At 39.6% G+C, this 18,356-nt stretch overlaps 2 protein-coding genes across 2 annotated transcripts; one reads left to right on the top strand and one right to left on the bottom strand.

The window, feature by feature from the left end:
- The first annotated feature begins 316 nt into the window (after positions 1–316).
- On the top strand, positions 317–18,278 carry LOC110057718 (cyclic nucleotide-binding domain-containing protein 2-like). Its single transcript, XM_089274007.1, has 17 exons — positions 317–1,007; positions 2,273–2,343; positions 3,468–3,639; positions 8,645–8,719; positions 8,983–9,071; positions 9,971–10,044; positions 10,559–10,641; positions 11,507–11,590; positions 11,668–11,735; positions 12,586–12,663; positions 13,252–13,312; positions 13,807–13,999; positions 14,248–14,294; positions 14,871–14,966; positions 15,577–15,642; positions 16,268–16,357; positions 16,920–18,278. The coding sequence occupies exons 1-17, from the start codon at positions 618–620 to the stop codon at positions 17,022–17,024; spliced, it is 1,842 nt and encodes a 613-aa protein (XP_089130133.1). The 5' UTR covers positions 317–617; the 3' UTR covers positions 17,025–18,278.
- Positions 5,391–6,750, bottom strand: LOC110057716 (QRFP-like peptide receptor). Its single transcript, XM_020764302.2, has one exon. The coding sequence runs from the start codon at positions 6,748–6,750 to the stop codon at positions 5,605–5,607; it is 1,146 nt and encodes a 381-aa protein (XP_020619961.2). The 3' UTR covers positions 5,391–5,604.
- Positions 18,279–18,356: the final 78 nt, after the last annotated feature.

Below are 18,356 nucleotides of genomic sequence, written 5' to 3'. Positions count from 1 at the left end.
ATCCACGCTTCCATCTCATTACCCTGTATCCGGACTTAGGCACAAACAAAACGCACGAAGTAAAAAAAAATCTTTAAAATAAAAAGGTAAAATCAATCAATCAATCAATCAATCAATCAATCAAAAATAACTAGTCTGCGCTAGCTGGTTTTTTTTTTTTTCTCGCGCTTCCGCACTCACGCGTGAATCTCGCTTCCCGCTCCCTCTTGTCAACTTAAAATCGTCAGAGAGCCAATCAATCAATGTTTTCTTTGTAATCATTATTACGTGATATTTGCTGTGACACAAAGAGAACTGGCACGAGAGTTTTTGCAACGAATGTAACGTTATTCATTTTCGGAGCTTTGGCGAGGGAATTGTAAGTGATTTTAAATCAAGACTACATTCTTTCGTTTATAGCAGTTGTTTTTCATGCATAAGCCATCGTAATGCGTTTTCTTTATTAAGAGCTGAAATTCCGGTGGGTATTAGATGTCGTGAGGTCAAAGGGACCAACTTTTTTTTGACTCAGATTTCGCAGGCTTGTCCGCTTTTATCTCTTGCCTAGCGACGTGAGGTTGTATTTAATACCAGCTCTCTATATTGAGAGTCAAACAAGGGTTTATCTGCGCCCAGTAATGGCGACAGTGCTTCCAGCATTTGAAAAGAAATCAAATTGGTTTGTAAAACGCGAAAATCAAAGCTGGTGGGAATCGAGTGCTTTAAAAAGCGTTTCTAATACCAACGAAGTGGAGACTCCGGCGGCACTCGGCGATCGTGACCGCGCTAAAAACTCTAAATCTCGTTTGCATTCTCGTCCCGTTGTCCTTCGGCATCAAAGTCTTCAGAGTCTTCCAACGATCAAAGAGCCACCGGAGCCAACACGAACAGCGCCAGGGAGCTTAGCAATGAACGGCGATGAATCCAGTCAATCGTTTGGATCTAGAAACGAAAATCTTCGGTTGTGTATCAAAAGATGGAGGAAAATAAGTCTAAACAAAGCCAACGCTTCGAGTATTCATTTCGAGGTGAGTTCAGTCAAAAGCCTAGAATTATCACAAATAATTAAGAGGCAGGTATCGCGTTTTGTTTCGTAAACCTCTTTTTTTTTACAGATCGTTAAGATTTGAACTGGATCCTGTGAGAGCCGCCTTTTGATCGTGTTTATACACGGAAATTAATCATTGAGGATCACTGAGGAAATAACTGTTTATTTAAAGCTATAAGGAAATATTCCAAATGATATCTTTTATTATAGCCTGTCAGTTGTAAAACTCAAAGTCGGAGTTGGAAAATTCAATGACGTGAACACTTTTTGCGAGTAAATCAGTTCGAAAGTGTGCATCGGTTTGCCTAATTTCATCATGCTGCAGAAGGAGAGATGTTCTACAAAGAGCAATCGACTCTTTCCGAAGAGTTGACCATGATTTGAAAGTACTTGACGTAATTATCATGTCAACAAAAAGGGATGAACATACTGTGAGGTAGTTTGATATCTGTAAAGCAATATGCCGCCACTTCGGTGGCCATCTGAAATGTGCCTGTTTCTTGCATTTTACTCGGAGATTCGACACTAACAAGCACGCAACATTAAATTAACTAAGAGGCAGTTAGCTTCTTCTTGCAACCAAGTCGTGTTTCCAAAAGTTATTCTACTCGTCCTGTTCTCAATAAAACTTACTTAGGCAGGTCAGTTAAGGTTTTTAGTCACGAGTTTAGGGTGTTTAGCTATGGTAGTCCTTTCCGCTTGTCTGTCACAGTCTGATATAGACCCGGGGAAGGGGGGAGGGTGGTGGCGTTTGGGCGGCCGGGCGGGCGGGGATATACCACTTAAACACATGGTGTGCAGATTACCGTAAACTTCAATTAAGGTGTAGCGAGGGCAAGACGGAGGTTCGTTTCATTAGTTGCAATTCGGCTAAACAGAAAAAAAAATTTGATCTAGTTTGTAGATCTCAAGGTACGAGCCTAATCACAGATTACAAAGGTTCCCAACCTACAGTCTCGGTCGGACTATAATTAGAAATGAAACCTCCCCTCCCCCCTAACCAATGATAAACTCACGCTATTGAAATGGGGAAGGGGTGATCCATCTTCCATTTAAATTGACCAAGGCTGTAGCTTGCTGAAACCCCTAATTCAAACAAGCTAACAGTCCTGACCATGTATGTAAGAATATTCTGTGAGAACAATTTGAACAGCTGCGAAATTACTACGGAAGTCCGGCATTTCAAATCCGCGCTCATCAAATCGTAATGATTGTTTATTTTTTCGGTCCGCTTTATTTCCACAGCCACTGGAGTGCTTCAGAAGATTAGCAAGACTAGTCATGGTTGTCATACGCCTTGGACGTGCATGCCAAAGGTTTGCCGTCATAGGACTGATTAATACACTTACTGTACTGGTTCAGTATCCCTCTTGAACGTGCATCCGCATAGCCTGTTTACATCCGCTCCCTCCCCTAAAAACAAACATCGGCGAGGACGAGGAGGATGGGGAGAAGAATGTATGTAAGCAGGCTATGACATGTATGGCATCCGACCAAACGATTTAAGTTTAAACTTGTAAATACCTCTGCTGGGTTTTGCTGTTTAATCGTCATCTCTGCAGTTTTCACAAAAAGAAAGCATTTACTGCAGTGAAGACTGTTATGTAATACTGTATACTGCAAAATTGCATGATAATAACCTACTACACTATATGATTCTGTGTCACCACCGGATTCACTTGACTCTGGTGGTATTAAACTTCAAAACAGTGATTCTTATTAGGTTCGATTTCCGCTGCTCTCTTGAGTCCTGTCAAGATTCCTCTCCGTGGACTCCTTTCCTGAACAGCGGCTAGTAATTGAGCCGTGATACACAATCGTGATTTGACCTCGTTTCAGCTTGCACTTAATCCATGTAGAGTTTCAAGCTTGGAAAAATAGTAATTTTAGGAAGTTAACCACCGCAAAATATAATATAATACTCCCGTATTTCGATTTTGCACCTGCCACTCTAAGACGAAAATGTAATCATTACAAATAATTCCTTGAGGTAAATTCGAAACTGCGGCAAATGGAGTTGTTAGCGGGGAAAAGAAGTGCCTGTCTTATCTCCAATAATTGCCCTTAGCCCTCGAAGTTGCTAAGCAATACGAAATGGATATCTTTACTGGGCCATGCTGGCGTGACTGTTTTATGAAGTACTCGAGAATGCTGGCGCTAGCTTTTGATTGGATAATAAGAATGAGAAACCATTCGAATGCTTCAACGAAAGATTTACCAGACAAAATAAAACAAGTAAACAAACAGCAGCAAAAAATCCTGCTCTTTTTTCTGCAAGTGTTTCTGCCTTGGTCCCTAGGAATTTTTTTTTTTCGGAAAGAGAAGACGATATTCGATAGCTTATAGGAGCAGAGCAATGAATTTAAAATGAAACGTGGCTTTAGATAAATAACATGATCTTTGTTTTTTTTTTTTTTTGTTTGTTTGTTTTTTTTCCCAGTAACCCCAAAGCCATTTTTCATCAGGAAGGAATCTGTAAGTCGTTTCTTGAGATTATGGAAGGATACATGACAACAAGAGAGAAACACCTAACTAACATCCATCACGACAAACCTGGCTTCTCAAGTGCAGCACCAGTGTTTGATCCAAAGCAATTCAAGGCGAATAAAGAGGTAATGAAATATAGTGGAGGTGCGATGGCCTCATGGTAAGTGCGCTCGACTCTGGATCGAGTGATCTGGGTTCGAGCCCTCGCCGGGTTCATTGTGTTGTGTTCTTGGGCAAGACACTTTACTCTCACAGTGCCTCTCTCCACCCAGGTGTACAAATGGGTACCAGCGAATTTAATGCTGGGAGTAACCCTGCGATGGACTAGCATCCCATCCATGGGGGAGTAGAAATACCCCTAGTCGCTTCATGCTACAGCAATCGGAGATAAGCGCCGGCCTGATGGGCCAAATGGCTTGCATGCAGACTTCACCTTAAGAAGGTAAAGGATTTGGTGGATTTAGTGTACCTTCATGTATCTCCACCTCAGATTCTTTGGAACAGTTCGTTAAGGAACAGCAGGCCAAGAGTCCCTCCCAGGGGCTTAGAGGAACAAGGTCACGTGTAAGTTATTTCAAGGGAGCAGTAGATAAAAATATATTCTATCTACGGGAACATTGGCAAAAAAATTCGTGAAAAAAAATCGAATTTGTTAATGACGAAGAAGGGAGAATATGATAAAGTTGTAGTGGATGAAGGGACATGTACGTATTGCCTCTTAGGAGCCCCTCAGTCGTGGTCCACGGTCACATACTAACATACCTCACCGTACAAGTTCATTTGCAACCTCTAATAAGGAGCTTTTTTCTGTAAAGAATGTCTTTTTTGATCCCAGACACACAAATACCGCATTAATAACCTCACGTAAGAACAGGCTTGTACTTCCCATAAGGGAGCTCTGAATTATGATTCAAGAAAACAAGATCTCAAATATATTATTAACTTCCAGTGAACAAAGTCCATTTTCAAAGTGAAGAATGATCATCGCAGTAAATTTTCCAATTTCAGCAATTGGAAAGAAGAAGCCTGAAAAAAATCAGGGCTTCAACGGGATTCGAACCCCTGACCTCCGCGAATACCGGTGCGATGCTCTACCAACTGAGCTATATATTGATATATATATTGACCTAGCTCCCAATGTGTGGCTTCATAGCTCAGTTGGTAGAGCATCGCACCGGTATTCGCCCAGGTCACGGGTTCGAATCCCGTTGAAGCCCTGATTTTTTTCAGGCTTCTTCTTTCCAATTGTTGAAATTGGAAAATTTACTGCGATGATCATTCTTCACTTTCATCTACAACCGCAGTTCAAATACGAATTATTTTATATATACTTCACATTAAAGTCCATTTTCGTCAGCCAATCACAACAGTATTTTGTTCTCGATTCTCACTAGCCTGAATTTCAAGTCAAAATATCTTATTCTTATATTGCTAATCGAAGCCGTGTATTATTTATCAGCCTACCTTTTACAAACAAGGAAATAATTTCCTTGACCTGATACAGAGAAAGAAATTTCACATCGCAAAAAGTAATTAAGACCAACTCAATAGATTGAAAAAGTATTCCCTTTTGGCATAGAGCAAACATATAACAGTAATGTGCTATTGAGTAGTGGATCTTAGCTGCATAAGGTTCTTTCGGTCTGTTGAATAATGTAAACAACATACCCGCTAAAGACGAATTTCATAATATATATATTTTTTTATCCTGCTGTAAACTGTTGTGATGAGAAATAACGGATCGGAAATAAGAACGCATGAAAATAATTAAAATCCAGTGCACAATTGAAGATAGTAAATGAAAGACTAGGCAGTGAATAAGCAAGTACACGAACGCTTCTTATTCGACTTAAAATCCCGGTTTGAAATTGGTTTTATTGTGGTATAATCACCTCTCCAAACTTCGTTTTCTTTGTTCTAAAGTCCGCTGTAATGTCAATGAAATGATGTGGAACGGCGCTACTCTGAAAACAAACTGGCGAGTATATGTTTTTTTAGTTCGCTTTGAATATTCTTACCGCGAATTTCAGTTCCATTTTCTCTTCCTTTCCCATTTACATTTTTCGGAAAGTGCTTAATTATATTTATCTCTACAAAGCAGTGTCCAATATTTCTTTGTCACTTTCTGAGTCCTTGGAATGTCGAGGACGGCTTTCTTTAGTTAGATTTTTAATCTTTTTTAGAGTTATCTGCCCGCGCGGTTTCGTCATCTTTTCTTTCGGCAATCTGCTGCAGGGACATAAAATGTTTCTCAATCCACGACGATAGCTTTTAACAAATGTCAGACAAATTGTTGGATTGACAATAGAAGATGAGTAAATCGAGAAACTTGCCATGAAAATTAGTACTCGTAGAAAGGCACAAGAAGGTCTCCAGAAGGGTACGAAATGAAGTAAAGTGTGGGGTGTAACACAAATGTAATACAACACCATGATAACAACCGCCATTAGCATAGCTTGTCTTCGGTTCCTCATAGACTGACTTCGTTTTACATTTGGTTCGGTGTTCGCGAGGGCTTTGTTCCGCTTTTTTAAAGCAATTGCTATCGCAGTGTACAAAATGGTTATTGAAAATAAGGGTCCTATATACAAGAAAGTAAACTGAAGCCACAAATATGTTGTTATGGCCTCTTGGTCAGAGAAAACTGATTCTGAGTCCACTTCCTTACAAACCGTACCACTGGCAGTTACCACAAGTTCCACAACTATTAGCGATGGAGAGTGGAGAAAGCCTGCAAAAATCCACATTGAAACAATAGCTATTGTGCGAATCTTTTTCGAAATAAGGCCAAGTTTTAATGGGAAAACCACGGCGACAAATCTATCAATTGCAATCCACACCAAACTTTGAGCAGAAACGTGCATGGACACTAGACTTGCGAAATAGCACAACTTGCAAAACATCAACCCAAAGATACCGTTGATTGGCCAATCCTGTGAGTCGGCTTGCATTCTTCTTATTTGAACTGGCAATACTAAGAGCGGAAAAATCAAATCCGACACAGCCATGTTCACGATGAAATAGTTAATTGTTTTGTGTAAATCTCGGTGCTTGTAGACGATGGCGATTATAAACGCGTTCCCGAAAAAGCTGCCCAGCAAAATAACACAATACGCCCAAAGTTTGGAAATTTTCTCTACAGTCGAATCACTGGTAAAGATACACTCCCTGTTTTGTTGGCCCAGTGTAGTTTCGTTGGCGGTTACTTGAAACATGGTGTTGTTTCTCAATGCCATGATCGATCTGCTACTATGCTTTTCAACCGGAGCGCTAGTGGCACTTCCTTAAACGAAGATAAACTTCACAACAATTTAACCAGAAATGTTGGTTCAAGGATATATGTTAAAACCCATGCAATTAATTTTCCATCCTTTATCCTTAACAAAAGAAAGCAATCCGCGACAGGATTCCTTCCGTTTACAAAGTTGAATGAGAAAATAGGAACTTCTTTGTGTAAAGCACAACAGTTCATTTATTTAAATGAAAATCTTCAATTGACTTCATTGACACGTTTTATCATTGATATAATTCATCATCCTTCCGACATATGTAATTAGAAATCTCATGTTGAAGGAATAAAAAACGGTGAGGGATCTGTTTGTATACTAATTCAGTATACGACAGGCACAATTAAAAGAAAAAAAGCTGAGCCAAAAACTTTTGTTTCTATTGTTGTAGGGAAGCGGTATAAAATAATTAAACACATTGTTTCTATTTATAGAAGACGCCGTTTAGCCAATGTCGCACGCGCAAATGATTGCGATATGATCAGACTATAGAAATTTGTAAAAAGATAAGAAATTTACTTTGAAAATAAGGCTATCTAGTTCGATGTTTCTTCAGTGCACCGCCAATTTACCAAATTATTTTGAATTTTACCAAAAAACGTTGGAAATTTTGGAAGACGAGAAATGCGGACTTGTCGGTGATGTTTGTCAACTGGCAAAGCGTTCGGGTGCGCACGAGAGGAGAAAAGGCAAAGAAACTCGTTCACCTGAGAAATACACTCAGAAACTATTTTATATATCCTTTGTTATGCGTCTGCTTCATCATGAATAAAACCCAGCGAAATAATAATGATAATAATAATAATAACAATAACAATAATAATAATAGTAATAATATAATAATAATAATGGTAATAATAATGATAATGATGACAGTGACAATGACAATCATAGTAATAATAATAATAATAATAATAATAATAATAATAAAATATCAATAAGAATAAAAATAACAATCGGAAAACTGTCAGAAACGTTTGAATGCACTCAATGCGCGCAATACTGAACTAAGGGTTTGACCGGCTAGATCTCAGTCCTCCTGGCTGGGAAATTTCTTTCTCTTTACCTCAAAACACAGGCCTCATTTAAGCGAGATTTGTAAGGTAAAGAATAGGCAAGGTAAAGGTAAAGTTCGCATACGAGCCAAGTGGCCCATCAGGCCGCAGCTTAACCCGGTTTCTGTAGAATAAAGCGACTAGAAATATTTCTACTTCCCCCTGGATGGGATGCTGGTCCATCGCAGGGTTACCACAGTATTAATTTCGCCGGTGCCCATTTATACACCTGGGTGAAGAGAGGCACTGTGAGAGTAAAGTGTGTAGACTGTTCACAGAACTCTATTTTCTCGTCTTTATTATTCGATCGTTGAACGCGCGGACAGAATCGCGACCGAACTGGACGTCAGCGCAAAACGGAAGACTTGACAGGGTAGGGGGTGGGGACCGAAATAAATCTATTCTTTTGCTCACTTCGCTCGCAAATCCCATATTTGTTCATTTCTTTTGCTTTATAACGCCCTTGGTTGTCTTTTCCTTTTCGCCCATGTTTTGTAAATGGACTAAGAGTGTTGTTGTTTTGACGTTGATATTCCCGGTCGAATGAAGCTTGTTTTTCTCTGCGTTAGTCTTAACCACATAAAAACGTACACAAATTGCTCAAACCTCCAGTTGCAGGACATAAATGAGCGAAGCAAGTAGTTCCAGAACAAACAATAGCGCAAAGGGGAGATTTAGTTTTTAGTAAAGCCTTCGGCAAATTGGAACAGTTGTAAGAAAAGTAAATACAACTGGTGACGTGTTTTCACTCCCGAATGGGCTTTGATTTTCGTTGATTTCATTTACAGGTTAAGATTAGTAAGGAAGTCAAACAACTGCTGAGCTCAAGGCCAGAGGAACGGACAAGCGACCAACTCCAAACCGTGAGTTTTCATCCTCAATTTACTCTTTCTCAAGCCGTGTGTGTCTTAGGGCTCCCTTCAGGTCCAGCAATTTTCGTAGCACTGACAAGATCATATCACTCACTTGAGAGAGCGAGAATTCTGTCTTAAGACACTCCCAGATGTCAAAGCTTTACTAAAGCAGGATTAAACAATCGTTTAAAGGCTGTCAGACAATGGAAATCAAGTCACATCGTTGCGCTAATTTTCCTTAAGCTGACTTTCATTATTTTGACGTCACTCAGATATTATACGCTCTTCAAACCTTGGAATCATTTTCTGAGCTTCCTCTCCATATGCAACAAGACGTGTGTAAAGTTGCCTGGCTGCAAAGGTATAGTACTTTAGTTGCTTTAATCACCCGAGAAATTATGGATGAAATAATAGATCCCGGTCACGAAATGTCCCCGGGGGGATACTGTGAGAAAAATTGGGTGGGGGTGTGCGGCCCGCTTCCCAAAAACGTTACCCTATTTATGACCAAAATCTGCGAATTTCAATGCCCTATTTATGACCTGACCCTACATCAATACCCTGTTTCAGACCTGCCTTATACTTAGTTCCCTAGTTCAGACCGATGTTAAAGGCATAGTAAAGGGCTTTTGTTGTTCGGTCTTATCGATAATGATGAAAAAGTAGCTTCTTCCAAAAAAAAAAAATGCCCAATTGAAGACTAGAGTGCAAAAACAATACCCTATTAATGATCAAAATGGCTGAAATCGACCCCCTATTTATGACCAAAACGGGTCAAAAATCATACCCTTAGGGTTCGCACATACCTATATAGCCCATATAACGGAGTGCCTCCCCGGAAATGTCCCTAGGTACCTTGTGCACAGGGAAGTTTAAGATAAGACAAGATAAGATAACTTAACGTTTTGCTGGGAAGCCGCACTGAGCTTACTTGAGAGAGCGTGCAAGATGTCCAAAAAGCATAGACATCTCAGTGCCCCTGCGCCTGCAACTTTTATTACCATAAGTTAACAATAAGAGTTCTGTTCACTTGTGATTGACGACCAGACGTTGAGAAGTTTGCGTCTACTTTGGTGCACATCTAAGCATTGGCCAGTCCCTGAACTCTCCCTGCCTCCACCCCCTTCCCGCCCGGTTGAACCCCTGCATGGGGCGGGGGCAAAGGAGAGTTCAGGACTGAACTAATATGCATGAGTAGGGTTTGGTTAAGTCGTATCTGACTACTTTTTCTCACGTCCATATACCTTTTTCTTTTTTCAGCCTTCCTGCGAATAAAATTATTATAAAACAAGATCACGTAGCAGAGAGCTTTTATTTTCTCATAAATGGAACTGGTAAGCAAAAGATACGTTATTAATTTTTTTTACCTGTGTAACTGGCGGCTTCACATACATATGTATCTATACATTTAGCTACCACCTACTTTCAGAAGCTATACAGGAAGCTTCCCTTTTATACATCGTATCTTGCAGTGAATTAATTACGTTGTTTTATACGAATGATAACCAAAGATGAAACCTGTGATGAGATTGAACAATCTCCATTAATTATTGTACCTGTAAACCACACGGAATCCAAAAGCTTGTACAGAGTACATCACCTGTCTTCTGTTCGTAGCATATCTTCTCGTATCCGTACATCGTCCGTGTTTAACGTGAGCTCGTTGTTGCTGTGTATACTCGAGCTCGAGTCAAAGGGAAAAATTCGTGTTGGATTGGGGAGACACGCACAGTATGGTAGCAATAAAGTCTGTTTTAATTTGCTATTAGCACAACTTTTCCTTCGTTATTACTGACCTAAGGAAAATAAAATTTTTGATCCTTACGGTTGTTATTATTTATATTTCAGTGACAGTACTATCGGAAAATGACCCAACTAAGGATTCTCCGTTCACGTCCCTAGCCACACTTAAGAGAGGCTCTAGTTTTGGGGTAAGTATACAATGCTCTTTACTTTTTATTCACAATAAGAGGAACGAGTACTGTTTGGGGCCCAACTGTTTGAGGCCCGCAGTTTCACTTAGAGAGTGGTTACTCAGCAACACGATAAACCGTCATGGCGCTGTCACGATAGTCACGTGATGTTATTCATATACTGGGCCCGTAGAGTTTCTCGAGAAAATACCGTTACTGTAACAAATCAAATCAAAACACCGATTATGAATATATCTCTCTTTTTATGTGAATAATGCGGTATCAGGGTATATTATGCCCACATTTATGCCGCGGGCCGAAATACGGCAATGTTTTAGGAAATATTCCCCGAAAAATAAGTGGACACCCCCGCAAAAAAAATTTTGAAAAATGTTGGAAGTACAGAAACCTCCCAGCTCCCCCTGCCCCCTCCGCATTCCAAATAGATAAAATTACTATAACTGGCGAGTTCAAAGCAAGATCATTAATGAAAAGTAGCATTTAGGAATTAGGATAATTTCTTTCTTTTTAAAATAACCCTGGAATAACAAACAATGTTGAACAAAACTGGTGACAGTATTGAAAACGTGAACATCCGCAGTCATTGCACCCATGTGCTGTTGAATCTCGCTATTTCGAACTCGCAGGGGAAACGACTGCAAAAAATTCGAAATAGCGGGAGTTCGAAATAGCAGATAGTAAATGACTGAAAGGCAAATCCGAGAGAAATGTTTTTAAGTAAGAAATAACGGAGAATTTGAAATAACCGAGTTCGAATTAGCGGGGTCCGACTGTATCTCCTTTATCACGTTAGATAACGGGATAAAAGGATACTCCTTTTAATTCACTTGAATGACTAAAACTCGTTTACCTTTTCTCATAGGAAACTGCCATTCTGAAAAACTGCCGCAGGACGGCATCTGTTGTCAGCAACGATACTGTTCAACTACTAGTGATAGGAAAGGAGGTAAGCATGGCATCGAATCTCTAAAAATTAAAAATGACAATCGTCCTCGCTAGAAAAGTTTCCTTCCTTCGTTTTAGGATTATCAGAGAATTTTCATGGGCCAGACCAAGACGGGAGAGGAACCAGCACATCTAAAATTTTGTAGGTAAGGTCGCAATTTTCTTGGTCTCTGCGTTGTATAAGAAAAAAAATTAAGATGATTTCCGCAGAACATTCGAGCAATGATGGCAAAAATTAACCTTCCAAACAAACCTCATGGCATGGTAATATTTTGAATAAGGAGAACCTATCGAGACTTAAGCTCTCAAGCTGACCCGGCGAGAGAAAATTGAACTTGAAGTTATCCATATTTCAATTAAAATTGAGGTTTCGCGTTAGTTAAAAACACAAGAACACACGCTTGAAGCATTCTTACGAGGTTTGACATTAACTTTCTTGAGAATGCTTGAGAATTTAATCGCGGGGTCACTCAGAGAAATGAACTAAAGTGAGTTGTTTTCAATTGTATTCGAAACGTTACCGTGCTATGAGTAGATTTTTAGTGAATAATTTTTGCACTTATTGCTCGAACTTTGAGCGGATTCCGTCTTAAGTAGTACTCGCCCATCGTCGAATGCACAGCGAGATTGAGGTAACAAAAAATGGAATTGCGCTCATCCTATAATTTCCAGACTTTGTACTTTCTGGGGCATGTCATGTCACGTGACTTGAACCCAGTTCTCCTCTGAACTTGATGCTATCATCGCAAGTTACCTATGGGTACGCCAGAGCACTTCCTCTTTCACTTTCGTTTGACGAACAAGATGCGGAAACAAGAAGATATCCCGTAAGACCAGGAGTAAACGTTTGGCCTGCTCCTTTCAAGTGCAGTTCTGGTTTAGTTTTAAATAGAAACTTTAATTGCCCTTCACTAATATCTATTTGTATAATTTTTTTTTTTTTTTTTGTATTAATCTATTTGTATTAATTATTTATAATTTGGCCTTTTTTATCAGGAGTTTGGACTTTCTCGCTGATTGGCCTGTTGACCTGTTACTTGCCCACCCGGAAAATTGTCTCTTTAATTACTTCAGGTACGCCACTCGAAATGTCTACTTACCTTAGAGGCGGTTTGTCAGCTGGTTTCTTCTCCCGTAATTGACTGCTTCCTAAATTGACCCAAACGTTATTACTTTTGGTTGGCTGGTTTGATGGCGCCTGTTTGTTGACTGACCGACTTACTGCCTGTCTGACTGACTAACTTACGCGACTGACTAGCTGACTGACTGTCTGGCTGACTGGCTGGCTGACTGACTGACTGACTGGCCTACCGACCGACCGACCGACTGACTGACTGTTCGTTGGTTTGACTGACCGACTTACGTGACTGACTTACTGACTGACTGAAGGCTGGCTGGCTGACCGACCGACAGACAGACTGGCTGTTTGACTGACGACGTCCTGACTGACTGATTTAGTGACCAACTGCATGTCGGACGGCTGAGGGGACGGACGGACAAAGACCAATTTGATATTGCAATACATTTTGTTATTTGATTGCTTGGGTCACCAGTCGTCCATCCTCTATCTCCGAACTCTCTTTCTTTTGTCTATACGCTCATTCTTTCGTTTCAAGAATCTCCTTCCTTCAGCTGACCAATACTTTTGTATTCTATTAACAGACGAGGAACTGTAATCGTTAAAGACAGTAACAAATCCGACTGGCTGTACATTATTGTCTCGGTAAGTTTACCCAGACCTTCCCTTCAGTTGTAACGTTCTTTATTATATGTACAGCTAGCTCCGCCAACGGACATGACGAACTAAATCATGTTTTGCGATTGGCTACCCCAGCTGACAAAGTAAAAGTTCGAACTGATTTTGGCCAATACCGGCCAGCCTTTCTTTATAAATACCCATGTACATACAGAAAAACCAAAACCCGCGTGTAACGTGGAACAAATCGCTCGCCTTCAAAGCTGGCACTTTTAGATAACTCCTGGGTACCAGGTACACTTTGAAGACCTTAGAATACAGCAAGTCATGGAAACACCAAGACCCACTTAAATGAGACCGGCATGGTCTGATGCGAAGCTAAAAGAGCGGCGCGAGATTGGCAGAAATGGAAGGCAGAAATAGACGCCCGAGCTATGTGCGCAATTGAACCGAGAAAAGAGCCAGATGATCAAGAAATTTTAACGTAAGAAAAGGAAACTAATATAACTTTTTTTTTAAAGGGGGTTTGCCAAGTCCTTCTAAGCCTTGAAATAACCAAGCCGAGGTTATCTAGGAAGCCTCCCAACAAGGGAGAATTATCAACAGCCGATAAACTGGCAAACCTGACTGATGACCGTCACAGAAAATCTAGTTATCCCGCTTCCAAATTAAGGTGTCTGCCGACAAGGAGAAGCAGTACACAACTGACTACAGGTGAGTTTACTCAATGGTGATCAAAAGACATTTTCTCAGTCCTCGTATTAATACAATGTAAAGTTGACTGGTGTTGAAAATACGCAAGGGGATCATTGCACAGAAGAATCGTGTCCAGATCATGATAAATCAACAAATTCTCAATAGTAATTTTAAACAAGTGTATAGCAGTCCGTTAGGAGAATTGAAATTCTTATCGTGGGGTTGTAACCTAACTAACCACATGATTCTTTTTTTATTATTATCAGGATCATATTCAACTGAGAAAAAAAGAACGAAATCTCTTCCGCCCGTGGTAAGACATTGGTTCAGTCTTAGGAACGTGTTCACATTGACTTCTGACACTCTTGACTTCCACTAGCGAAAGGCTAAGTCCAAAAAGTCTGAACTTTTACAGAACATTTAGGCTCTTCGCCTGTAACTGAACTGACGTTTATTGGATCACTCTTACAATTCAACAAATTTCCATGATGCACATACGTCTATATGACTGCATTTATGAAGACGTGGTCAAAGGAAAGTGCGTTTTTTAGCACTAAGTGAGCTACACACATAGATTTTACGACTCCTAAAGGCCCAAAAATCACTCCAACCGAAAAAAAAAAACAAAATAATAAACAGGAGAGAGAAAAGTGCAAAAAGAAAGAGTTAAGAGAAGAGAAAAACACTGACATTCCTTTGAAGTTTTATATCGTTTTACTGTAACGCCTACACCTGCGTGGAGTTTCCTTTAACCCTGTTTTCATAAATCCAGACTTATAGACATGTTTCAGGAAACATAACATGAGTTTTCGCAAACAATGTTTGATACAGTCCTTATTACTGAAATGTAACTGAAATTTTTAATTTTTTTGGTTGTTGATTTCAACAGTTTCCTATCACTGAAGTACAGTCAAACTCTCACCTTCAGTCCAGAAAACAAACAGCATTTGTACAGCTGGGTCTACTTCACCCCAGAAGTGTTTTCGTGAGTATATTTAACGAGATGTAACCCCCCGGAATTGGGATACTCCACAAAGTTCTATACGGGGGGGGGCCCTCCACCCCGAAGTCCAACTCCTTACCCTTTGTATGCCATTTTGACAGAAAAGGTAACCCTTTCGTATGCCTTTATTGAGTGAAAAAAGGTAGCCCTTTCCCATGCTTTCATGACCGGTCCGTAATATGAATAAATCTCCAAAAGAGAGAGTCTTCTTGTCAGTTTCATGTAGTGCCTAATAAATGAAAATGATACAGTCAAAAGGTGCGTCTGTTCGAAGTATTTTAATTAACGGCCCTTTAAAATAACTACTTCCTAGTTCTTAATATTCCTAGTTTTTATTTTGATAGATAGCGATAGAAATAGCGCTAAATAAATAAAGTGTTACTAGTGGTATTACTATAAGTAACCCCATAATTTTCTCGAATTAAGGTATTTGAACGAGTTTAGTATATATTAATACTAAATCTTCTGTTCAGTTCAGTTATAAGTGTTTTCTTCAAAAAGCTAGGACATCTTGACTTCTGTATATATAATTTTAAGAAAAGCCTGCGAGTGGTTTTCCTGATATCTTTATTTCGCTTACGGTATTTTTCAGGGTCTGTCTACCCTCCTAAATTTCGATGATGATTTTCAACTTCTCCAGCAAGCCAGCGTTAGCCTGGTGAGTACGTGTTGTACACCACTTATTAGGTGCCAAGGACGCGGCGTGACTCGGTGGTTACGGTGCTGGACTTGTGATCTGGAAGTCCTGGTGTCAAATCCTCCTGGTCTTTTAAATAGTCTCCGATAAGTTGGGATTTCAACAAGTTTTCAGTTCTAATCTGTTTCTCGATTTATAGTAACGGTTAAAATTTTGGCTGACCATGAACAGAAATCTTAAAAATTAATCACCATTGTCTTAAAAAGTCAAAAATTAAGTTTTATTGTTAATGGAATGGTGTTACGGTCATTCCAGGACGGAAAAAGGTATTCTTATAATAACCGTAGACCATTATAGCTTACAAGTCACAATACAAGACACAGAGAAGTCTTGACAAGACGATCTTGAGATTTTCACATTCTCGGCTAACATTTTTTTACGGTTAATATTTTTTTACGGCCAATGGTTAAAAATTTCCCATTTTTACACCTAACGTCTAAAGTTTTGGCCCGATTTATGACTAACCCCCATTGAGACACTCTTAGCACAGCAGTGCTAAATATGATGAGCACAAGAAGTGACCATCTTTTTTGTATTTGTTGTACAACCATGTCATCTTCAGTTATTTTTTTTTTTTTTTTGACAGGTCAGTCGAGGAGCCGAATGTGTAATGATTTCCAAAAAATTCTTTATAAATCAAGCAAGTGAACTGACTAAAAAATGGATTAGACATAACGTAAGTATAATTTTTATTTTCACAAACAATGGAGCACGTTTACTCAAACGTCAGAAATGTAGCTAAACTTGTTCAGTAATCACGTTTGTAATTTGAAGCAGTGAATTCATGGGAATTAGGTTCTCGCGCCAACCTCGTTCCCGGGGAAAGCCCTGGGAACGAGGTTGGGTCTCGCACGACAAAATAATATGGCGGGAAAATTGGACTCAGCGGAATGCCAGCCATTATGGTAGCCATTGCATCACGTATAAATGAAGGGGCAAGCAAGACATGATATAATAATCACAGCTAACATAAATAATGACGTAATGAACAAGAAGCGGAGACGTACAACCGGACCAAACGCGGTAGGTGCTAGAAGGCGCGCTGAAGCCAAGTCATATGAGGCTTGATGTCGGCTTCTAATTGGTTGACAAAATGCCATGTTTGCTCTAATTATTCAGCGTGCGTGAACCGAGTTCATGAACGAAATTCAGACTAGCAAGCGAAAATTAAAGAGTCGTCAAATAACTTGAGTGGCATATAACTTTGAAATTCGTTCTCTTGTACCTCATTATTTTAGGTGCAGTCTTACCCTTCAAGAGAGACGCTGCAGAGAAATCTTCAGGAGAGAATCAACTGGGATGCATACAAACAAGATGTTATACAAACTGTAATCGCTAGATGATATTAACTTTCATCGATTTTGGAATTACGCAAAGGGTTAGAAAACTTGTAAAATTTTTAAATCTCGGCTAAGGAATACGAAAAACACAACAATATAACTTTCTGAGAAAGGAAGTCTCTCAAATCGTAGAATTTGGAAGGTAAAGGACGTGTGAACATATTGTTATCTCCGTATTTTTGTGAATACCTGAGCGGATGACCAGCGTACGTAATTTTAAGAGTTCTTGACTGTTTTTTTTTTTCTTTTTTTTTTTTATCTGACAGTCAGAAGCCGCTCTTTGTGCTGTGGCGCAAAGAACTTAGTTATTGTTTGAAAATACAGGAAACTGAGTGCACGTTTGGCACGGCGAGCTGTGGCTGTACATTCTACCACAATACCATGCGCATGATGCGAACCTAACACATCCCATTACGCACAAGGAAAGCTATATTTTTGCAATATTTGTCCCTGTACTAACAACATCGTGTATACTAGATTGAAAGATTTTCTAACGTTTCTGTACGTTTTTATGAAGGTTGTTAGATTTTTCCTGCCCTAAGAATTATGGGTAAATGTACCAGTCGCCATCTTTTTTCCTACGGAGGATTGAACCGAAAATAACAGAATGCTCGAAACAAGCGGCGCATGCGTGTCGTGTGCAATAAACGGTTTGCTTCGAATTCAAACGTAATGGGGATCATTCCTTAGGAATTCTTAACACTATACGCATTGTAGACTTGGTATATTCTTTAAAACTGCCTGGGTTCTTTCACAATTGTGCGAGTTGATATGTTGCTTCTGAGGCTTTTAAAGCCTGACCTATTTATAAGAATGGTCTGAATTTTTCTCTACCTTATTTAAGTCCTTTATCTTCTGTTTGGCAGGAGAAACCTTCCTGCCGTCTTGAAGATGTGAAAAATCGTCGGTAGGTAGTTGTTCATTTCCAAAATTGCTTGAGATGAGTTGTAATTACATTTTTGTTAGTGAAGAAGGCATTCATTGTAAGTAATGGAAACAACCATAGAAAACGTTTCTTACTCATTGACTAGGGATTATTGTCCAAACCCGGACCTCTCGCTCCGGAGTCGAGCGCACTAACCATGACACCACCGTGCCTCCCAGCGTCATACCATCTTAAGTAATGTATTAATTTTCGTTACGATAATAAATTAACCCAGTGTAAATGCCCCCGACTGAAAAGCCCACCTTTTCGTTCTTAGGTGCTTTTCCCGCGTTTATCTTGGCATAAAATAAATATATTATGAAACAACGGCAGTTCATAGCAGTACACGTTCATTTCATCATAAGTGAAAGGGGTAATAAGTAAATGACGCGTAAAGATTCTCAGTAATG

This window comes from Orbicella faveolata, unplaced genomic scaffold (assembly GCF_042242905.1).
Source record: "Orbicella faveolata isolate gen_17 unplaced genomic scaffold, um_ofav_v1 contig_35, whole genome shotgun sequence".
NCBI lineage: Eukaryota > Metazoa > Cnidaria > Anthozoa > Scleractinia > Merulinidae > Orbicella > Orbicella faveolata.
The sequence above is the reverse complement of the archived record's forward strand: the minus strand, read 5'-3'. Positions and strand labels throughout refer to the sequence as shown.